This window comes from Trachemys scripta, chromosome 4 (genome assembly GCF_013100865.1).
Source record: "Trachemys scripta elegans isolate TJP31775 chromosome 4, CAS_Tse_1.0, whole genome shotgun sequence".
NCBI classification, from domain to species: Eukaryota; Metazoa; Chordata; order Testudines; family Emydidae; genus Trachemys; species Trachemys scripta.
Genome location: NC_048301.1, coordinates 129,933,685 through 129,957,622, shown reverse-complemented (window position 1 = coordinate 129,957,622; position 23,938 = coordinate 129,933,685). Strand labels below are relative to the sequence as shown.

The 23,938-nt window shown below is 48.3% G+C and overlaps 1 protein-coding gene across 1 annotated transcript; it reads right to left on the bottom strand.

Moving 5' to 3' along the window:
* Positions 1–962: 962 nt before the first annotated feature.
* Positions 963–23,938, bottom strand: LOC117875933 (adhesion G protein-coupled receptor E2-like). The gene is made up of 17 exons (XM_034767538.1): positions 23,879–23,938; positions 21,187–21,219; positions 20,470–20,499; positions 18,239–18,424; positions 17,925–18,001; positions 17,282–17,389; positions 16,497–16,674; positions 15,847–15,966; positions 13,717–13,913; positions 11,480–11,650; positions 8,870–9,067; positions 7,902–8,137; positions 6,752–6,818; positions 5,729–5,820; positions 4,185–4,353; positions 3,612–3,716; positions 963–2,840 (listed from the first exon to the last, which is right to left on the bottom strand). Exons 1-17 carry the CDS (start codon positions 23,907–23,909, stop codon positions 2,787–2,789), a joined length of 2,052 nt encoding a protein of 683 aa, XP_034623429.1. The 5' UTR covers positions 23,910–23,938; the 3' UTR covers positions 963–2,786.

The window sequence follows — 23,938 nt, the reverse complement described above, 5'->3', positions numbered from 1 at the left end:
TGAGTCCAATATTGGGCTTTTGCGGGAGGGGATGGGCTGAGGACCAGAAGGTCTGGGTATATTTTGTTATCTCCATTAGATCTGTGGTTGTTTAGTTATTTATGGGATGATTATCAGGATCGGGTAACCTGAAGAGCAGGCTCCAGTGGGCTGGGCTCAGTCTCCAGGAACCCGAGCAAATGGCTCAGAACAGGACTCACTGGCCATCTCTGACAAGATCAGCATGTAACAGGTTCGAGCAGCATCGACAAAATCATCTCCAGGCACCGCAGAGTTGCATCATCAAACGTCCCAGATACGGACTTCCCAATCCCTCCGTGTATCAGGGTTTGGGCTTCAGAGTTGTATGCATAGCTATAGATGAGAACTGTGACAATATTGTTGTCACCGTCAGCAATGGATTACCAACCATCAGGGCGGGGTGCTGACGATTGTCTGGATTGTTTATTCTTGTAACATGCCATCAGCGCATGGGATGGGTTCCTGTTCAAGCTTTGTTCAAACAAATCATGAAGATTTCAGGCTAAAGCCAAACCCTGTGAAGCTTGTCCATCTCCATCTTTTATGCTCAGCACGGTGGGCTCGTTGTTTCTTTCATAAAAGGATTCTCTTCTTGTCCCCTCTAGTATGACATTACCTGCCCACTGTGCCTGATGTTGTCTTTGTCATCAACAGGATGCAGTTTCCTCCGATTCCTTTGGCCTGTGCAAACCAGGTAGGAGAGGGAACCTTTCCCCAAGCAGTGCAAGAGCGCAGAGGGGCACTGTACACACGGGAACCACTGTGACATTAACAAGCAGTGAGTGCTGCGATTCCTCATGCAATCAATGGTGGTACGATTGTATTTTAACGACTAATAAGGTTGCAGTAACCTGTGATGATGTCTCTGAGGACACTCTGCCTGGTCTGTAGTTGGTAACATAGTTATATTAAAAAATAAATAAAGCATCGATAGTTTGGAATTTGTTAAAGACTCATTGGTTTATATGCAAAGTAAGCAATAGAGCAGCCCAAAGTTCAAACAGTTTATACAGCCAGAGGCTGATACCCTCACACTGAGTAGCACCTTAGTCTCCAAGCAGATGCACTGAAGTTCATGGGCTGGATCCTCAGCAATTGTCAATCACCAATGCTTCATTGAAGTCAAGGGAGTGATGCCACCTTTCATCACCTGAGAATCTGGCTGTATCTTAGGTGCTATTATCCACCTTTTGCACATGGGGAACTGAGGCGCAGAAGGGCTAGAGCCCAGATTGTTCAAGGTATTCAGGCATTGTTCTGTTCAGCATTGCAACGCTTAACTTATTTTCAAAAGCAATTTAAGAATTAAGTTAGGGGATTAATTCCCTTTAAAAATCTGGTCCTAAGTGACTTGCCCAAGGTCACACAGAAAATCTGTGTAGAGCCAGGCTCTGACCCCAGCTCCCCCAAGTCATACATCAGGGCCCTAACCACTGGATCACCCTTCCTTAGCAAGATGGCTGCTGAAGTAAGGCAGGGCCTGCAGACTGTCATTTAAAGTGTGTAGAGGAATTGGTTCCCCACCCCACAGTGCCTGACTCTCCTCTTCCCCTGACGCCCTCCAACCTGAGAGCTCCTACAGCTACCCCCTTCCAAATCTGAGTGGCGTTGCAACTTGGCCTGCAGGGTCACATCACTGCTCAGGTTTGGCCTTGCCAAAAGGTGGTCAGGCCATGGGCCGGTTGGCCCTCCCAGGTTCCGTGGCCTATGATGTTAGCTGCTATTCATCATCAGATCAGACCCATAATGGCCTATATTCCATATAGAAAAACTACATCAAGAGAACATTAACGCTGCTCAGCTAATCACTCCAAAGTCAGGGAATGGCAAAGTTAAGCTTGAACATGCAACCTTAACTCTGACACCTTCTGTCTAAACATTACCTGTATAAGACCATCTTTAATCATGTGATCACAAACTGTTTCTCAAATAGTAGAAATAGCATATACCACCATATATTTTGCTCAAACTTTCCAGAATCATTTAGTAGGCCTGGAAAATGTTAGTCCCAAAAGTAAATGTTTCAGAAAAGGAAACGTTTAAAATTATGAATGAACACTTGAAAACAGGGGCTTGGAATGGAAACACTTGGGCAACCTTAACCTTATCCGTGGCTCCATCTCCAGCTATAATACAAAAAGAAACCCACTGACAATACAATCTGTGGGTGATTTCCCACCCCACTCAAGCCAATGGGGGTTTTGCCATTAACGTCAATGGAGCCAGGATTCCACCTTATGTATCTACCACCATAGTATCTGGGTCCTAGATTCATGCCTGACTAGTACAAAGGAATCTGTATTGCAGTGAGAATGATACAGGATTACGTAAAGCAAAGAACAAAAGATGGGCTAAGATGAACCCCTGGATCTCTCACACCCTTCCAAAGGCCAAGATGTTGAAAAAACCAGATCTGGATCCAAATTTGGGGCCTTAAGGCCAGCCTCTAGATCCTAGTTTAGAATCAGTTTCAGGATAAGGCTCAAACAAGGCACACACTGGGCCACTGGGTGAATTGGTTCAATTAAATTTTTAAGCTCCAACCTGAGCCTTCCTTAAGCCAAACCTGAACTGAACATAGGGAGAAGGGCTTGGAGACCAGGATTTCGTAGCTCTGGTCTCCTGAAGTATCATAGTTTTGCCTGGTGGCTCAGAATCCACCAGTTTATGGCTTTGTTGCTTGTGGGCTTGAGAATGGAGACATTCTTTGGTGACACAGCAGGAGCATTTAATGAGAGTGTGCCAAAGAGAGGCCAGGCGACAGATCAATTTCTCGCTGCCTTCTGCAGGTAGGATGGGACACTGTTTTGCAGAGGATCCTGGAACAGAAAGAAAAGGAAGCAAAGCATGAATCAGGCACTGGAGATAGATGTCTTGAGTGCAGGACCAGCCTTACACACCAGCAGCACAATGTGGACATCAGGGCGGGCGAATCTGGCTATAAAATGATAACGCTCTGTAGGTATCCTCTGCCATTAAAAAGCTACTGGTGACATTCAGTCCTCCAATAAAGCCATTACTGAAATTATCTGCCGGCTAGAGATGGTCGGACATTTTTAAATGCGCAAACATTTGTCAACATTTTTTCTGGCAAAAAATTGGCACTTTTTTCTTTTGCAAAAATGTGGTGTAATATTTTTGACAAAAATTTGGCACAATTTAGTTTTGGTGGAAAGGTAGCAAAAATTTGGCACCAAAAATGCGTCAAAACACTTTGCCAACATTTGTGACTGTTGGGTTTTTTTTATATAACTTCCTGGGTGGTCACAACGCTTCGAAAATTCAAAATGCTGGTGACAATTTTTCTTTAAAACCTTTGCAAAATGTTGTTCTGCATTTTGCTCCCAATGGCTGCCCTAACCCAATCGGTTTTACCACAAAGGGGGCAAAACCCAGGGCTGAGCATTACCAGTGTGGAACTCTGCCCTCTACAAGGAGACTTGATGTATGGATCGTGTGAGCTTTGGCACTGCTTGCAATATCTTATCGATGGAGCTAATTAAAGTGAGAGAGAGGGACAGAGGTGGGAGGGTTGAGGTTAGTACATTGCTGCTCACGCTGTGCAGCCATGCATCTCAATTCTCTCTTACCGTGGCTGTGCTGGAGGCGAGAGCAGACATAGTTATATTGGAAGACGAAGGTTCTTCCTTTGACCGTCGAAGCCTGGTAAATAATTTCCAATACTCCTCTCTCACCTGAGGGTTGAAAATCCCCCGTCACTCACGGGGTCTGAACAGGGATGTAAACACAAGTCCCTGACCACATCTTGACATGCTAAATCCCATAAACACACACCAATCAATCCCAGCGTGCTGGCCAAATCTCAGTGCAGGTAATTCCATTCCCCAGGCCAGGTCCTCAGCTGATGTTTGACTCCAAAGGCGTTATCCCAAATACCCCACGGAGGATCCAGCCCAGCTGTTCCGGCACTAAAGAGTTGTGCTGTGTTGCTGTATGCTGCTAAACAGCTACCATGCTTTGCCCCAGAGGTGGCTGCATTTCAGCACCCTACTGCTGCCTCACAACACCCTACTGCTCTCCCTTTCCCTCCCCTTTTCCGCTCCCTTCATTTCTCTCTTTCCCCCACCCCTTTGCAACCCACAGTAAAAGCTCAGATCCAGCCCACACCTGCTGCCCATAGGCTGGGGGCATGCAGGCATCACCTTTCTGTTGAGCAGGCAGTGCACCACGAAGATGAAGGTTCCCAGCATGCTGTTGGTGATGGTGAACAGGTACCCCATCACCGTGGCCAGCGGGCCGAACTGGAAGGTGCCCAGCCCCCACGTGAGGCCCAGGACTAAGAGATGAGCCAGGGCTTTAAAAGTCAGTGACCTGAAATGGGGAGAAAAACAACTGTGACAGCCACGGGGATATTGGCACTGGCAGGGAGAGCAGAGGGGCTGGGACATGAGAGCAGAATCTCCCCCCTAGTTTTCATTTCAGATCCCTTGAAAATGTATCCCCCATGCTCAGTGAAGAGCAAGAAAGAGGTTACCACCAGCCCCAGGAGTGGAGTGTGTATGGGAGGCACCACGGCCTAGTGCACAGAGCACCCAACTGGGACTGGGTTCTATTCCCGGCTCTGCACTGGCCTGTGGCATGACCTTGGGCAAGTCACGTCCCTTCTCTGTGCCTCAGTTTCTCCATCTGTAAAGCTAGCGATAATGATCCTGACCTCCCCTTTGTGAAGCACTTTGAGATCTACAGATGGAAAGTGCTAAAAAAGAGCGAAGTATTATTACAGGAGGCAATGGGGACAATAGACTAACCTGCGCCAGGGGCCAGGAGGGTGGTTAAAACGTCATAGGCAGCAGGGGAGGAAGGTAGGTAGGTCTTGTGGCTAAGGCACAGGACTTGGACTCAGATGATCTGGGTTCAAGTCCTGTTTCAGACTCCCTGTGGGCAAATCATGTGATTGCTCCATGCCAAGGTGACCAGGTGTCCAGTTTTCGACTGGAACACCTGGTCGAAAAGGGATTCTGGCGGCTCCAGTCAGCACTGCTGACCGGGCCGTTGACTGTCCGGTTGTGGGTGCCATGCAGGTCCTGGGATGTAGCTGGCATGTCCCCACTCTGGCTCCTACACATAGGGGCAGCCGGGGGGCTCCACGCGCTGCCCCCATCCCAAGCGCCGCCCCTGCAACTCACATTAGCCAGGAACCAGAGCCGCCTGGCCACGCCTCCACGTGGGAGTCAGATGGGGACATGCCGCTGCTTCTGGGAGCTGCTTGAGGTAAGCGCCACCCAAAGCCTGTACTGCTGACCCTCTCCTGGGCCCCAATCCTCAGCCCAGAGCCCCCTCCTGCACTCTGAACCCCTCAGACCTGGCCCCACCCTGGAAGCCCGCACCCTCAGCCGGAGCCCTCACCCCTTCCCACACCCCAGCTCCCTGAGCCAGCCTGGTGAAAATGAGAAAGTGAGTGAGGGTGGGGAGAGCGAGCAACAGAGGGAAGGGGGATGGAGGGGGCAGGGCCTCAGCTAAGGGGTGGGGCAAGGGTGTTCAGTTTTGTGAGAGTAGAAAGTTGGCAACCCTAGTCCATGCCTCAGTTTCCCTATCTGGGACTAGGTGAGTAGTATTTCCCCCACCGCCCACAGGTGTTGAGAGGCTAAAACTATTAGTACATCTGTGAGGTGTTCAGCCACTATGGTGACAGGGCCCACGTAAGAACCTAGAGAGAGATTATCCATTTCCCCCCTAGGAATCTTGCCTGGTGTTCCTCAGAGTAGACAGCTCTGCATTGAGGGAGGAAAGATGCTCTCGCAAAAGCTTCAGAGTAAGGCAGAAAAATACTAAATTTACCTGTAAAGAGACAAACCAAAGGAGTCCCTCGTACATTTCATTTCACCCTCAGGCTCCAGAGACCCACCTAGTGTAACTCAGCCTAGCGCCTGACCGGACTGTAACCAAGTACCAACCGGTTGAGGATCTGGCCCGTGGGATGGAACATTAAATTGGACCCTGGGGTTGGAATTAGTTTTGGCCGGTGGTTCGAGATGGCCTAGTGTCCCAGAGATATGCCTTACAGCTGACCTGCAGCCCCAGCACTTTGCTGCTCCAGTCCCCAGGCCTTGTGCCGATCGATGATATACGGGGCGGAACCTAAACAGGCCAGGAAATGTTCTGGACCGTGAGAATATTGAACATCAATGAATGTCACAAATACACGGTGGTGCCTGATTCCCCTTTCACTCAGCTTGGTGTAAACCAGGAGTAACTCCATTGGGCCTGTTTCCCCTCTCCCTCACACCAGTGTAAATCAGGAGGAACTCCACTGAAGACAACGGAGGGAGACGGGTGTGAGGAGAATCAGGCCCACTCTGTTGCTCAGACGGCTCTGAAAAATCTTGTTCTTTATGTTCTAGATGGCCCATCCCCCCAACTCCCCCACACCAGAGGCGATAGCTCTCCCTAGGAGGCTTGTCTCTCTGGGGTGTCTGTCACTGCTAGCCTCACTGAGGACGTGTAGGGGCCAGAGCTCTGGAATTACACCAGCTGCTCCTCGGGGGGCTGCCATTCCCAAAATGGGGTAGCCATACATTCATTTTGCAAAATCTCCTTGGTCAGGTCGGGTTGTATGCTTTCAGACTCCAGACCACGGGCGCCTCAGACCCGCCTCCTCCTAGCGACTCTGGTCTGGGCCCCATCTCTTCGGTGTTCCCATCTGTGAGAGATTCTACCACAGCCCTCTGGTTCTGCTGCTCTGGGAAACCTGAGACCCTGCGGTACCCACCACAACCACGGCGCAGACAGGTCCAAGGAAATTCCATCTAAAACCATTATCAGGATTGAGCCAGCAGCTACGAAGAAAGAGAGAGAGGCCATTAGCAGAACCCTGGCAAGACCTGTACGGCCTGCATTTGCTACCTCTGCACCACTGCCGTGTGAGCTGGTGGCACTGGCATTGCCAGGTATGCCCCCATCCCCCAGTTCTGCTAATAGACCTACAAGTGGAATCCAGTCAGACTTCAGGATAACAGGGTTCGAAAATGGGACAGTTTAAAGGCTGAGACTGAAAGGGGAAGATCCAGTTCCATTTGGTCACCAGGACTTGGAACAGGGCAATGAGCACATCGGTTTCAGGAGTTACTGATCCTCAAGCAGCACCCAACAGAGATGGGTAGTAACCAACGGAAACCAAGGAATGTGTTGTTATAGAGACGATGGAAGTCTGCCCAGGGAGAAGAGTCAGAGGCTTCCATATGTGGAGAGAACCCCAAGCCTGGATTGAGACTCGGAGGCTGAGAGTTGTGGGGAAAGATGTAGGTATAGGCCCAGGCTGGGATTTGGAAGGAAGAGGGTAGAGGTCTGGGATTTGGGGTGAGCTCGGGTAGTGTTAGGGGCGTGCAGGATCGAATGTCTCCACCCAGGGTATTTACAACCCATGCGGACTGTAAGATGTGCAGTGCATTGTCTGCTTCCTGTTTACACTCTCTGTCAGCCCACTCTCTATAAACAAGACTCATAGAAACGTAGGGCTGGAAGGTGCCTCAAGAAGTCATCTAATCTAGGCCCCCACATGGAGGAGGGATTAGGACACAGCAAGCAGAACAGGAAACCTGCTGAGAGCAATTGTCACATGCTAGCTAAATGTGTTGTGTCCCCACCACCACCCAGTGGCTGGTCCACATAGAGGATAAGAGCCTACTATTGCTCCCACCTAATGGACTTGATCCTTTAGCTCAAGTGGTAGAGGCCTGGGCTTTTGCCCTGAAGGACTAAGGCGAGTTGCCACTGCTGATCTAAGGTGGGGGTCTTTACACAGTCAGTGTGAATGGAATTCACCCCAGTGCCTGGAGGATGCACAAGTGCTCTTAGGCACAGTGCTCTGGCACAGATTCTCCATACTGAGACAAAACGCCGCCTTGCCACACAGGACTTACTGATAAGGAGTTCCATAGCTGCTGGGCGCGCTGGCTGCAGACGTGATCACAATCACTGCTGGGAGTCCGTAGCCAAAAGCGTACATGCATTTTCTTGTGCATCCGCCCGTGCCCGCATAATTTTTCACCTTCAGATTCCTGACGATGAGGTACAAACTCACCGCTTCCAGAAACATCCAGGCAAAGCAAGCCAGGAAGAGGTAATGCAGCAAGCCGGCGGTGATGGAACACATGAGCTGGAGGAGGAATGGAAAGTCAGTCCAGGGTTATTTGACAAGAGGAGCTCTCTTCCTGCCTTGGGAGGATGCACCTAGATTATGGCCAGGCAAACGCTTAGGGTGGGAAACTGAAACTGACCCTAAGTCTGTCGAACACCTGGCGTGAGAAGCACTGCCCCCGCTCAATGCTTCATTATAGGTGCAGCCAGTGGAAATCTCGGGATCTTGTCTCAGCGGGGTCAGAGCAGGCTTTGGCTTTGTTTCATACCTGCTGAAATTTGCATTGGGATGGAATCAGTTCCAGCCTGCTCCAAATATCAGCCCAGATTCACCGAACTCAGCCCAGTTGTGGGATTGGAAGGAAGCCTCTAACCTGGGGCACCTGGGTGCGGGTTAGATTATTGAGGTTTTACCCAGCAAAGGTCGCAGTTAAAATGGGTCACAGAATCATAGAACCATAGAAGTAGAAGGGACCGCAAGGGTCATCTAGTCTAACCCCCTACCGTGATGCAGGATTTGTTGTGTCTAAAATCATCCCTGGGTGGTGCAGTCTCTACTGCAGTCCATTGACCTGATTCTCACCCTGGTGTAAATCAGGAGTAACTCCACTGAAATAGCGGAGCGTAAATGGAAGCAGATCCGGGCCCAGTTGGGAGACAGCCCAACATATGTGAGATCCCAACGCGGGTAGGTGAAGAAACCACGACTGGAGCTGTGAACAGTGCCTGGAGAATTCTGCGCCTACTGTACCTTGTTGTAAGTCTTGTCTATTCCCACTATGAAGAGGAGATCGGCCAGGAAGAGGCATATGCTGAGCTGCAGGTGGAGGAAGGTGCTGCTGGTGTTACAGATGGGGTGGCAGAAGAGGAAGGTGACGATAGCCAGGACAAGACAGACCAGGGAGATGATGAGCCCGGTTTGGCTGATAACAAACAGGGCAAAATCCACCTGCGACACAGAACAGCTGAAGTCAGGGCCATGGGTTGCTCCCCACTCACCTGCACCCTGCTAAGCAAGGCCTTTGGTGCTTCTAGTCTGTCTGGGAACTATACCCTTCCCACTGCATCATGCTAGTTTTAGGTGCATGAGCAACTTAGCCATCTCACTTTCCAGGGCAGTACTGGGTCACGGAATGGAAGGCACTGGGTCGCGTTGAATCTGGTCAGCACCACCGACTGGGCCATTAAAAGTCCCGTTGGCGGTGCTGCCTGGCTAAGGCAGGCTAGTCCCTACCTGTTCTGACAGCACACTGCGCCCCGGAAGCAGCCAGCAGCAGGTCCAGCTCCTAGGCGGGAGGGCTATGGGGCTCCACGCACTGCCTCAGCCCCAAGCACTGGCTCTGCACTCCCATTGGCCAGGAAACGGCCAATGGGAGCTGAGGGGGGGCGGTGCCTGCAGGCGAGAGCCGCGCGGAGCTGCTTGCATGCCTCCACCTAGGAACCAGACCTGTCGCTGGCCACGTCCAGGGCGCACCACGGTCCGCGGTGCCAGGACAGGCAGGAAGCCTGCCTTAGCACCCCTGCTGTGCCGCTGACCGGGAGCTGCCACAGGTAAGCCTACACCTCACCCCCCCCCCCCAATCTCCTACCCCAGCCCTGAGCCCCCCCCCCGAAACCCAGAGCCCCCTCCTGCACCCCAAAACCCTCATCCCTGGCCCCACCCCAGAGCCTCTGCACCCCCAGCCCAGAGCCTGAACCCCCTCCTGCACCCCAACCCCCTACCCCAGCCCTGAGCCCCCACCCACACCCCGCTCCATTGGGTCGCGGGCGTCAACAATTTTCTTCAACTGGGTTACCAGAAAAAAAGTTTGAAAACCACTCTTCTAGTGGCTGCCCAAAGCGTGCATAAGGGGCCTGGTATAACGGTGGTCACAGACATTTTCCTTTAGCTAAAGTGGCAGAGGTCTGGGCTTTTGGAGCTGAAGTTCTACTGGCTTGATTTTCAGAGATGCCTTCCACCCAAGAGGCAGCTGCATTTCAGAGGCGAGAGAAGCAATTCCTCTACACATGCTGCGTAAGACACGTGAGAATTGCTGTAAACTGCCCCAGCCCTATTGCTGCTATATTAGCATGATGGCCATGATCTAAATTCAGTGGCTTCTCATGGAACACAGACTGTCTTGGGTGGATTAGCATGACATTTTATTACGGCCCAGGACTAGAGAAGCAAGAACTAGACTGTACACTGGACTGGCTCATTTTATAGTGGTTTGCGAAGGCCCCTTTGGAGAGAAAGTCATTAGTTCAGTTTATCCAGTGAGTTAATTGCAATTCATTTATAGGCCTGGATCCTCAGCGGGTGTAAATGGGCACAACTCTGACTTCACTGAGTTCAATGGAGCTACGTTGATTATGCCAGCTGAGGATCTGGCCTACAGGTTGGTTGGTTTGGTTTTTGTTTTTATTTATTTATTTATTTATTTAGATATAATGAGAAAATGGCAAGAGATTTTTCTGGATTATTAGATGCAGTATTTTCTCTGCCATCATGACGAGCATAGCCCTCCCCTCCTGTAACATGTTAACTAGGGTGACCAAATAGCAAGTGTGAAAAATCGGGATGGGGTGGGAGGTAATAGGCACCTATATAAGAAAAAGCTCCAAATATCAGGACTGTCCCTATAAAATTGGGACATCTGGTCACCCTAATGTTAACTGCCTTCAAAGGAAGGGAATTGTTTCTCTCTTCGCTAGATTTGCTTGTCTCTTTATTTGCTTGCTTTGAATTCGCCAAAGCAACATCGCCCCCTGGTGGAAAGACACCCAACATCCTACAAGCTGGCCTATACTTCCAATATGTTTAGCTGTCAGTATTTAAAATTATAACCCTAATGGAAAATAGCGGTTGATGATCTCTTAGTTATCGCTATGGTCTTTAACCAGCAGTCTGATCACTGGATCACCAATTAAATCTAAGGAGCAAAGTTGTGCCTAATTGATAGATTGGGCACAGGCTGGAGAAAGCTACAGGGCTAATCAAGCCATTAGCCCAGAAAATAGAAAAGTGCAGGTGATGGTGGGGGATGGGACAGGACATGATATGACATGACACCAAATCCTACGCTTTTAGATTCGGAGCCAGAAAAGATCTCTTTGTGCCCCTGCCCTTGGCTGAGTGAGCTATGGAGTGTATGGTCTCCAAGCGGTTTGTTGTTAGAAAAGAGACAGGAGTGGAATAATGCCCTGTCACAAACCCCAATACTAAAAAACAGAATTTCAGGTTCATGGCAACGTGAAGTTGTTTTTAACTATACCTTATACAAAGAAAATTGCTCATGTTTTTAGATTTTCAAGGTGTATAGGCATCCCATGCACTGACACTTCCAGAGACGCCTGATTTCAAGCCCAAAGCCCCAAATACCTGAACGATACCAGGCGCCATCAGCACCGCAAAGCTGGCCAGGTAGCGACAGCTGCACCGTGTGTGAGTGACATTGGAGTGAAGGTGCTGGCAGCCCTGGGGGGACCAGACACCATCCTGGCCTGTAGAGTTCCAGTGGACGCAGATGGCCCTATCCAGCAGAGTCTTGTCCTGCAAGGATTTGCAGTCACGGATAGAAAGGGAGTTCAGACCATATTAAGCAACAGCAGAGCCTTTAACAGCAAATCAACACAGGGATGAGTTCTGAGCTCATGGATTCACTCCAGGAGGTGGTGATTAGGGTCAAGCAGGAGTTTCTCTCTCTCCACCATGCTCTGCATCGCACAAACAGCTAGACTCATCAGGAAGGATGCTGCTTTGACGGACACATGGGCTGAATTGCTACAGCCAGTCACATGTCCCTGATGTGTTTGGTCTTTCATAGATCTCAGGGGATGAGAGCCCATGGGACCAGTCCTTGGCTAATTTCAGGCAGCAGAAATAATGGACTGGCATAAAGTACCCTTAAGACCCACATCTTGGGCACTCTACTACAGCAATGGTGCCAAACACAGGGTTATTGTTATTATTAATAATACATATTTTTATAGCACCATCAATAATTATTTTTATCCAAGGACCTTAAATGAAGGTCAATTGAATTAACCTGATTTTACAGATGGGGAAACTGAGGAACAGAGCAGTTAAGTAATTTGTCCAAGTTCACCCAGCAAATCCACAGAAGACCCTGGAGTAGAATCTGCATCCCTGGAGTGCCAGTCTGAAATCTTGCTTTTTATATTCCCTACTGCCTGGTAGATACATACAGGATCCATGCCCCAAAGAGCTTAACACATAAGAAGAGACCAAATGAGGGCTATGGACAAACACCAGGGGGAGGAAAGGTGATGGGAAGACAGGGTTAATTCATCCAATGGCATCAGCTGAGCTACACCAGGATGAATTTGAGTCTTAATATTCAGCCCAGAGTGGTTACAAATAGTCATTGCAAGAAATGGGCCCAAGGCGCAGCTTTTGGGGATGGATCCCGAAACTTGGGGGTATTTGGTCCAGGCTTTGGGTCTGGCCCCTCCTCTAGAATTGGGATTGTTCAATGATGGATCATGACCAAGCAAAATTAAATTAACCCAACCCAATGGGAGCTCCCCCCCCGAAAACCCACTGCAAAGAGAATGAAAACATCCACCTGCTTATAGGTTCCTGGGGATGGGGAGGCCAGGGAGTGGGAGAGAGACTGAGAGGCTGGACAGGGAGAGAGGGCTGGGTGTGCTGATCGTATCCCAGTCCATGTCAGGCCAGCAGCCCCCCGGGAAACAGAGGAGCCAGGCAGCAGCCTCAGTGGGCCTGTGATACAGTCCAGGGGGTGAGGCAGTGACCTCACAGAAGCCTAGGGCAGCTGGGCAGCACCATGGGATACAGGGATGCAGCAGTGACTGCATAAAGGCCAGTGGCAGGCGGAGCTCAGTGCCTAGCCACAGGCTAAAATAAACCGTGAGTCTGGTGGTGCCCTTTCCCCAGCTCCTGCCACGCTGTTGGGATCCCAGGTGCTTCCATGCCAAGCAGAGGGTATCCCAGGACATGACTTGCCAATGGGATCCTATGACTTGCCCTGCCAAATACATTCCATGACCTGCAGTGCCACGCCAGTGGGATCCCATGGCCGGCCATCCCTGCCATTTCCGGGGGGAGCCATGGTGAACGCTTCATCATAGGATACTTCCCCAGTATCCTCCCCCCTCTCTGAGCCTTTCACCACCACAGGGCATGAGGCCAGAAAGACAGAGATTCTTGTCTTGAGCGATCACCTGGGGTTGCCACCTGTCCAGGTTTCCTCAGGATCCCCCCTCTTTTGAGGTGGCTGCCCTGGGAGATCTGTAAGGGTGCTTGGTGCACACGGCCAGCTGACCAGTGGTATGGGCACAGCATCATCCCACGTGTCCTGGTTTTTCGTACCTGAGAGGTGGCAAACCCATTACCACCACTCTGGCTGAACTACTGCAGCATCTAAAGCTGGGCCCAAGTCATGGAGTTCTGATCTAGACGTGAATCCAGCTCCAAAACTCCCTGAAGGCTCTCAGAGACCCAGGGTCATTGTTTGGGCCTTTATGTCCTGACATACTCTGCAGGGGACCGTAACAGACAAGATAGATTGATAATGGACTCTCTTTTCCCCAACTCATGCTGTTACATATTGAGGATACACATCGTTGACCCACCTCGAGGTGCTGGAAGGTGAGGTTGATGGGACTGGAAAGCTTCTTCTTCCAGGTGCTGGTGGAGGCGCTCACCACTCTGGAATTCACGTGAACCTGTTCTGGTCTTGCCTCGCTCCCTGGATTTTCATCCTGCAAAAATCTCCCTCCCAGTAGGGACTCCAGCCCCACGAAGGAGATAAAAGCGACAGCAGCAGAACCTGCAAGCAGCAAAGGGGGGGGGGGGAACAGCTTAAGGGCAGATGGTAGGGCTGGTTGGGGAGTTTTGTTTTCTTCCTGCAAAAAAATTGTGATGAAAATGACCCTTTCCCCCCCAGTTTCCTTCAATTTTGTGTGTTTTTGTCAAAAAAGGAAAAATTTTCCAACAACAACTGACATTTTTTGCTCAAGATGCCATTTTATCAAAAAAGCCATTTTCTGCCGGGAAAAAAAATGTTTCCAACAGCTTCCAGAAAATGGCTGAACCAACAGGTAAAAATGATTTCCTGGACATGTTGCTTAAGGTAGATAGCACAGAGCCCAGCTCTGCAAGGTGCCCACAAATTTCACTAACTTCAGGGGGACACTCAGCTTGTGGGTATCCTAAACCTCTGAGTTACAGAAGACAGGAGGGGAAGACAGGGGTTGATTTCTCCAAATTGCCCTGTTTGTTACACTCCCTGTGAAGCTCTGGCATTGGCCACTGTCAGAGACAGGATACTGGGCTAGATGGAACACTGGTCTGACGCAGCACGGCCATTCTTATGTTAAGAAGACTGGGGTCAAATAGAATCCGATTGGACAATATTCACAGACCATAAGACCAGAAAGGACCATTAGATCTTCTAGTCTGACTTGGCCAGAGAATTTCACCCTGTTATTCCTGTACTGAGCCCAATCACTTGGGTTTGGGTAAAACATCTCTTCCAGAAAGGTCTTCTATCAAGAGATGAGAAATCCACCACTTCCCCTAGCAGTTTGTGCCAATGGCTAATTGTCCTCTGTTAAAAATCTGTGCTTTATTTCTAATTTGAATGTGTCCAGCTTTAACTCCCAGCTGTTTGTTCTTGCCAGGCCTTTCTCTGCTAGGTTTAATGGTTTAAAAGCCTCTCCACTGTCTGGGACTGGCTTTTGATCAGGCCCATATGACATTCAAAGTTCGCTGTGCGGGCAAGAAAGTGCCCACTGAGTCCTTACTTGGGCAAACTTGCCTTGACCTCAGTGCCTGAGGAAGAGCGGAGTTAAAAACGCAGTGGGGAACTTTAGGGTTTGATCCTATAAGAACAGGAAAGAAGGGCCTTTTAAGGAATGCAAGACCTGGGCCTGACCCTGAGGAATCAGTGAGAGTTGAGGGTGCTGAGCAGGATCAGGGCCCGTTGTCGGTGCATTAACACCGGGGGCAGCGGGAGCCAAGAAATCACTGAGATGCCCATTTAGAAAACTGGCCTATGAGGAAGAATTGTGAATATTTAGTTCAGAGAGAAGGCAGAGATGGGACCTGATAACAGTCTTTCAATACATACAAGATTGCTATACAGAGGATGGTGATCAATTATTCTCCAAGTCCACCGAGGGCAGGACAGGAAGGATTCAGCTTTTGCAGCCAGGGAGCTTCAGGTCAGAAATTAGGAAAATCTGTTTAACTCTAAGGATGGCTCAGCACTGGAACAGGTGACCTAGGGAGGTTGTGGAATCCCCATCATTGGGGGGGGGGAGGGCCTTAAGAACAGGTTGGACAAACAACCTGTCAGGGCTGGTCTAGGTATATTTCACTCTGCCTCCATGTGGAGGGATGGACTAGGTGACCTCTTGAGGTCGCTTCCAGCCCTACATTTCTCTCTCTGCTTCTGTGATTTCATTACTAGGGGACTCGCACAGCATGGCTGGTCCCCGCACTACAGGCTGGATTCTGCCCCTTTACTCATATGGGATCAAACTCACTGTTGTCAACCCATTGAAGACAACGGATAGTAAATTGCTCCCCAAGGAGTCCTGTCGACCTCATGGCGCCATTCACAGAGTAAGGGCCAACTTGCCATGGGCAAGTTACTACTCCATGAGGGTGCCAGTTTTATATTCATGCGCCCTGAACTACAAGGCACCGGAGAAGAACGTAGTTATGATCGGTGGGTTGCAGGGATGTCTCCATGGTACCTTCCATGTCAGCGTCAGTGACGGCAGTGCAGTGAATATCCATTCTGTCTTCGTGAGCACGGAACCCAAGTACCTCGCTCTGCAGACTACAGTTCTCATCGGTGAGCTTCGTCTGAATCGCTGAAAGGTGCCAAGAGAAAGGGGCTTGGGTAACTCAGTATTTCTCATGCACATTTATTAGTTGTATTACAGTAGCACCCAGAGGCCCCCCAGTTAGGGATCAGGGCCCCACTCTGCTGGGTGTTGAACACTGACAGACATGTAGGAGGAGACAGTCCCTGCCCCAGTGCTCTTACAATCAAAGTAACTTCAATGGCAATATCTCTGTTCATGGACCAGCCCCCAAGGGATCCTGTCAAAAAGCTAGTTCCTGTCTTCTCTGGGCAACTCCAGCCTCTAAATCCATACCGGGATCCAGGGCTGAATGTAGAGCCTCTATAGAATCATAGAATCATGGAAGATCAGGTTTGGAAGGGACCTCAGGAGGTCATCTAGTTCAACCCCCTGCTCAAAGCAGGACCAATCCCCAGACTGATCTTTAATCATAACCCTGTACTGAACACCCCAAAAAGCTGGGGGTAAGTGGTTAAAAACCTGGCCCCCAACACCTATGTGAATTTCATGGCTCGGGCCCAGTCTTTACTTCTTACCCATTAGCTTGGTGGTCACAGTCTGGGTTTGGTTCTCCGGAGAGGCGAGGGCAGCTGTCACTGCGGCCGACCCCAAACTCTGCAGAAACAGCGTCGCAGCAGAAGCGACTTCCTCCTTGCTTTCAACGCTCCAGAGGGAGCTGTCAGCAAGGACGTGTTCGAAGGATGTCGCTGTCTCCTAGAGGGTTCGGGGATCAGAGCCTGCATCATGACTGTTTGGAAAGTCTCTGGCTTTCCCCTGCATTTCAATGGGGGCTACGTTCCCTCTATCCAGCTCCACGCACTTAAGCGTGGAACTCCTGGTGGGAAGCAGTGGCTGTGTGGTGGGTTGCAGCCCACTGATTTCTGTGGCCTTTGGGATCAGGTCCTAGGAGATGATTCAAGTACTTATGGAGCTACCAAATCAGTGAAGAATAGTCCAAAAATCTGTGGGGAAAATCCATTCAGATGGATAGGCAGACTGCCAGGGACTGTCCTGTTGAGTGATAGCCACCCCTGTGCAGAAGACTAGAACAAGGCTTGTTTAAGTCTCCTATAAATCCTACAGGATGTAAGTGACACATACGCCTTTTGCTGGCCCTCTGCGCAGGGATAAATTTGATGCCAATGGGAGTTAGGCATTCAATACCTTTGAGGCTCTGGGCCATTGTTCCTAAAGTGGTGTGCTACAAGAGGAGTCTATACAGACTCAGCCTGTATCAGTCAGGGAACTACACCAGTCTTAGCAGAGACCTGGGTGTCCCAGTGTTAAAGGTGGGTCTCTCTAACAATTGAACATTTCTGACCTCTAGGGAAGTGGTCAAGCTGATGTTCTCACAGGCAGGTGTCAGGAGGCTGAGGGTGGAATTGACCAGCGAACAGAATGAGCTGTTTTTCCTATTCTCCAAGTCAATCTAGGAAACCACAAGAGATAAAACACGTCGTCATTAGGGTTCATCCAGGGAGCAAAGGCCAGTCGTGCACATAATCTAGTGTAAATCGATACAACTGCATGAAAACCAGTGGAGCTACACTGATTTACATCAGCAGAAGGCACAAAATACCTTTAATATAAGAACTGCATTGCTCATTCATTCTATACCATCCCTTCTATCTCATCTCGTCAGGGCAGGAAACCCCTGGGAATTATCATCAATGCTCTTCATTGACACTTAGAATAGGGGATAACAATTCCTAGCTCTTATATAGCACTTTTTATCAATAGATCTCAAAGGAGGTCAGCATCATTCACCTATTTTGCAGAGGGGGAAACTGAGGCACGGGGAGACACAGTGACTTGTTCAAGGTCAGCCAGTAGGCCAGTGTCAGAGCCAGAAACAGACCTCAGCTCTTGTGAATCCCACACTGGCGTCTTATCCATGCGAGTGACCTCCAGTGCTATTTTCACATCCACAAAACAATGCTAACTCCCTGACATTGCTAACTTACCTGCTGTGATCCATTCAAACACATCTTCACGTAGTCATTTTCTCTCATGAAATCTGAATGGCAGTGAAGGGGGATTTCTGTGCAGGGGAAGAACAGGGTGAGACCATTTGTCCTCGTTACGATGTGCAGCACAAATGCAGCTTGATTTTTGATTTTGTTCACTGCTAACACCCTGGAGCCAAATTTAGGGTCCTGTGGCCTTAAGTGATACATGGACCTGTGCTGGTCCTCTGCACAGAGGTGAATTCCACCCTGAATGGAGACCCTTGGATGAAAGACGCTACAGAAAGACATAGTACTGGTGTGACACTTACCCTCACAACTGGACTCACTGGTACCAAGGAAAGGCTCTTTTCCAGAGATGGACCTGAACCCGTCTTCACAGATGCAGTGAGAGATGTTACTGGGAACCGCATTGGGGCCACAGTCTACGTCGGAGTCGCTGCCACTCCCGCTATATACATCTTCAAAATCATCATCAAAATCATCCAAAGAAAAACCTGGAACAATAAAAAGCCGCCCATTTCAGTACAAGTGTCAGGTTCTGCTGGCCCTGTCTCTCATGATATGTGCATCCCAACTGGCTATGTAGCACTACCTAGGACAATTAGAGACTCTTTCCAATGGACTTTGGATCAGGCCCTCACAGAGTTAAACAGAGGTAGAGGAGACTTGATTAAAAGAGGCAGGCCAGGAGGGAAAGGTGTGCATTCAGCTGGGAGATTCCGGGGGGCTTTCAACTGGCGGGAGCTGAGGGGAAGAAAGTTCTTGCAGTGTTAGTAGCCTGGTTCTGGAGCAAGCCAAAGAGGAGGCCAGCAGGAGATGAACAGGAATGAGGAGGGGCTGGAGGAAGACGAGATCTGTGGGGCAGGTTGGGGGAACTCCAGAGAAGGTCTAAAACACAAGGAGCTGAACTCCAGCTGTGGAATTCCCCTGGTGCAGAGGAGCTCCGAGACCAGCTGCCCTTTCACCTGCAGTGCAGGGGGAAGGGAGAGGACATAGGCAGCGTTCTGCTGTCCTTTGCCCCACTGGAGCAAGATTCCTTGCAGAGCTTGGGTGGGCAGAGGGCAATTTTGAGCTGGATCCTGAAAGGAACGGAGAGCCAGTAGGGACGAGCGAGGATAACGGCAATGTGGTCGCAGTTCACTGTGTTGCAGCGTGTTCTGTTCACACCAGGAGCTGGGCATGGAACAGAGGAGGAAGTTGCAGAGGAAGGGGTGTGAAGGCCCGGCTAAAGGTTGCAGCGGAGCTGGACTCAAGATGGGCGGAGCAGAGGGGGCAGGACATGTGCACACACAGATGACGTGGGGGTAGGAGAGTCCAGAGTTAAGGACGATAGCTGGGACATGAGTGGTGGAAGATACTTATGATTAGGGGGAAAAGATGTGGGGGAAGCAGCCTATCACCACCCCCTTAAAAGCCCTGGGGAGGAGGTACCTGATCTTGGTCAGGCTACCAAGCCATCAGAGGACGATGTAGGTAAGTGGGGGTGGGATCACCAACTGCAAGCAAGCATCCCAAAATCATGAGATTGACTGAAAAACGATGAGATTTTTCAAAGTAATAAATGTTGGGCTATTTTTATTTGCCTGCTGACACTGAGTCACAATTATTGGGAGTGGACCACATCCACTGTGACTGAATTGGCCTTGTTAACACTGGTTCTTCACTTGTAAAGTAACTCCCTTCTCTTCATGTGCCAATATCTATTTATGTCTGTATCTGTAATTTTCACTACAAGGCATGTTTTCTAATCCTTCAATCATTCCGTGGCTCCTTTCTCCTCAGAATATGTACATCCATCAACATCAAAACGTTTTGTGAAATTGGGTCAATTTATTCCAGAATTTTGTTTTGGAAGAAAACTAGAAAAAAAAAGATCCTGGCAATGTCAAAACATTTTGATTTTTCATTTTGAAATTACTTTTCATGTCAATTTTTAAAAACGTGTTATATATTATTATATATGGTTTCTGGCATGACCTGAGACCAGGGTTCAAATCTCTGCTCTGCCACTGAATTTCCCACGTGACATTTGGCAACTCACTTAGCCTCTCTCTGCCTCAGTTCCTCATTTGTACGAGACTAGAGTTGAGGTGGCTGGCAGTCTGGGTACCAAAGAAACCACCAGAAGTCAGCCCTACCGAAGCTTGGCATTGGAAACAGGAGAAGGTGATATATGCATTAGCTTCTAATACAATACACAATTTTAAAAAGTCAAAATGCAAACAAAACATTTTTGATGGACCCAAAATGTTGTTTTTTTTTCTGGAATTTCCTATGTGGAGAATTTCAGAATGATCAGTTTTTGTTCTGATTTGGCACTGAGCCAGAGTTGGAAGTCTCAAAAGCCTTTGCCAACTGGAATTCTTGGGCCCTACACACAGGGACTGCCTACCAAATCCCCAGTATCACTTCAGTGCTAAGAATTGCCTCTTTACCTTGTGTTGGACCCTTTGTAATACCACCAGCTGTTTGCCTGGGCCCCTTTCCCCTCTTATTAAAATGTAATAAGGAACTGAAGGGAATTAAAATTCATACTCACGGTCGAAAGTCAAATAATCACCGCTGAAGGCTGTTGAAAGAAAAAGGATGCAAATAATCTCAGAGTGCATTAAGGTAAATGCCCTGGAAGAGCTGCTAAGAAAAATCCCTGTACACGTTAAGATGCTCCATATATAAAATGTGCAACATGCGCATGTTGCGAGTATATGTCACCATTCAGGGGAAGGACATGAAAGGGACAATTGATTCAACTCCCCTTGGACTCAATGGGGCCCTTTCTCATTGATTGCAATGCAAGCTGGGTTGGGCTCCATCCATTGACTTTAAACTGATGAACACCAGCTGAGGATCTGGCCCTTAGTAAAAAGGGTTTTACAAAACTAAGGACCCAAATCTGCCTACAGCTGCTGCCCTATGTACTGTATACGGCCTGATGGAAAGCTCACTGAGGCCAATGGAAAAACTTCCATGGGTTTGGGACTGAGCCCACATGTTAGTCCTACATGGAGTGCTGTTAACTTCAGCTGGTTCTGAAGTGAATAAATGTTGGTTAGATCGGGCCCTGGAGTGGTTTTTATTTATGCTGTGCCCATTGTGGTGGTATCTGGGCACACAGCAGAGATTAAATGCTAAAATAATTGCTTCTCACCACAAGTGCAGACCAATAGGCACAGGCTAAATCCAGATCAGCTCCCCCATAGATGGGCAAATTAACTCAGGTGATGTACCCAAGTCAGAAAGTTAAAAATAATCCCACCTGATTTGCAGCAGAAAAGAAGAAATCCGAGACCTGCAGTTAAATAATAATCAGATGTTAATGAGGGCAGAGATTGTGAGGGCTTCCCCCTTGTTAACCTGGCCCAGAGCAATTGATGGGGCTGGGCCATTAGGTACTAATCAACAAGACCTTTTGTTCTTTAAAGAAAGGTAATGTTTCATTTGAAATGACTGGAAGTCTCACTATCTTCCAACTTTAGCAGGCAAGGGACTCTGCTGTAGACAGCTCCAGGGCCACTGTGCTTTTTATTCTATCCACAGTCTCTGTCCTGTACACTATTCCCCGTTCATTTCAAATCTGACCTTGCTTTTCAAACCCACCCATTCAATTTTCATGTCTTTCTCTTTACTCCCTTCTCTGCTTTGTTCCTTCTCCTCCTCTACTGCCAGCCTCCCTGCACTCCCTTTGAACAATCGACTGGTGAAGGAGTCTTCTCCTCTGCAACCTCTGAGGCCTGGAACTGCCTCCCTGCCTCCTTCTGCCTCATGAGTTCTCCATTTGTATTCAAACCGCACCTGAAAATGCACCTTTTCTCCCTGGCATATACCGTCCCCTTTAGTGTCTCACCATCTCTGCTGTTATTTATTACATCACGCCTTTTTATTCTGTGCAGCATTTAAGTAAACGTGTAGAACTGATGAATGAAATTGTTTTTAATTGTTCACTTTATTAATGTAACTTCATAAGTAAAGTTTTATGAATGAAACAATATTCATTCATAAAACCCGTTACCCCAATAACTGGCTAATTAACAGTTAAGATACTCGTTAAGAGCCATAGCTGTTCAGTCAGCTGCCTTTGTTTCACTATCAATCCAATTCCTGCTTAAATCACTAAGACTTGCACTGTTTCAGTATTGTAATTTCTGTTCACCATTTATTACACTTGCCTACGGTGTAACTTCTGTTCACTGTTTTCTATCCATTATACTTGTCTATATTGTAACTTCTGTTCACTGTTTGCCATCCATTATACTTGTCTATATTGTAACTTCTGTTCACTGTTTGCCATCCATTATACTTGTCTATATTGTAACTTCTGTTCACTGTTTGCCATATTGTAATTCAAACCCCATTTTAAAACGCTTACTGCATTTTGTAAGGGCTTGCTGCAACCTTCATTTTTGCAAACCCTGCTGTAATCTTATTAGTTTAGTTTAGATGTGTGAATGAGGTATGTATGGATGATGGAATCAACCTCCAGTCCCAGCCTGTCCTGATTAAATAGAGTTCAAACACCAACGGCTGAAGATGCAGACAAAAGCCCTAACAAAGTAAGAAGAATCCACCCTAAAAAGAAAAGGTACAATAGAAGGAAGACCAAAGCCCGGTCCCAGGCTGAAAGTCATGTCTGCAATTGACGGGTGATCAATCACCAAACCTGGAGGCAGCGTGACACAGCAAGACCTATAGACTCTGGATTCAAACTAAAGCCTACAAAAAGGATGGGTGAGATGGAAAACGTTGGAGGAGGGTAACATTCTGCTGCCAACATGGAAGGGCATCGGTGCATGCCCAACAGAGACCCAGCTCGTCCTTGTGCCCGGCTTTCCTGGCCAGTTAGCCGCCACAAGCTACGAACCCAAGCTGCAAACTCAAGCCACAGACTCAAGCAGGACTGGTAACTATGCAGCAGCTGCAAAACATCTGATGGATGTGTGTGTGTATGTGTGTGTGTGTTTATAGATATTAGGTATAATGTGTGTGTATTAGGATTAAGATATTAGTTATTGGTCATAAATCAAATTGTTATCATAATAAATGTGGCATCTTTGTCTTTACCCCTAAAACGATCCTGTATAAGTTTGTGGGATAACAAACGGTGTGTAGGAAAACAGCTGCACAAAAGCAACGTTGTGTGTTGAAATGAACTTTGGTCCCAGAAAAGCTCTGCTGGGCTGCTGTCTCTAGCTGCGATTCCAGAGGCACTCTGGAGCTGCTCTCTTAGCTTTAGTTCTAGAAAGAAGGGAAGGGGGGGGAAAGAGCTGGTATTGTATTGGAATCCGAACCATGCCTGAGCAGGACATCAGTTAAATTGGCCTGATATTCACTAACACAACAGGAGGTGTAAGTTACACAAGCTGTTACAAGGATGTAATTGGGTCTAGTATAAACTGGTGTAATTGACAAGCTGAGGGGGCTGGAAGACAATGCTACTATGAAACAGATGTTAGTTGCATTGCTTAATGAACTACTGAAAGGTGGTCAGATACTCTGGAGATGAACACATTATAATCACCTTATAGACTAGAAAAACTGAAATAAAATACATATTATAAATGAGCCCATCTTAGAATCTCTTGAATTCATTTATAACCACTTGACAGATGGATTGATAGAGGGATAAAAGACTGTGTCTCATATGATGATGCTAGGTAGACAGATAGGCAGATGGACAAATAGACTAAGTCATTATAGACGGATATATAGATAGAAAGATAGATAGATGTCCCATATGATGACAGACAAATAAATTTTGGTCAAAAGAAGATTTTGGCCCCAGAAACAGACTAATTTTATAATAATCCTAAAATCAAATAATTGAGTGTGATTTAAAAAACAATTTTCACACAATAAAATTCCTGGAGAAAACAACCTTTAAATATTGTCCCACAGATCAGTGAAAATGTTTTCCCCTCCCCCAGGCCTCTGGCCCTGGGTGTCGTACTCACCCCAGAAAAAGCACCTGGGTCTGCTCCTCATGGTGTTGCTGGGATGTGTTAATATGTCAT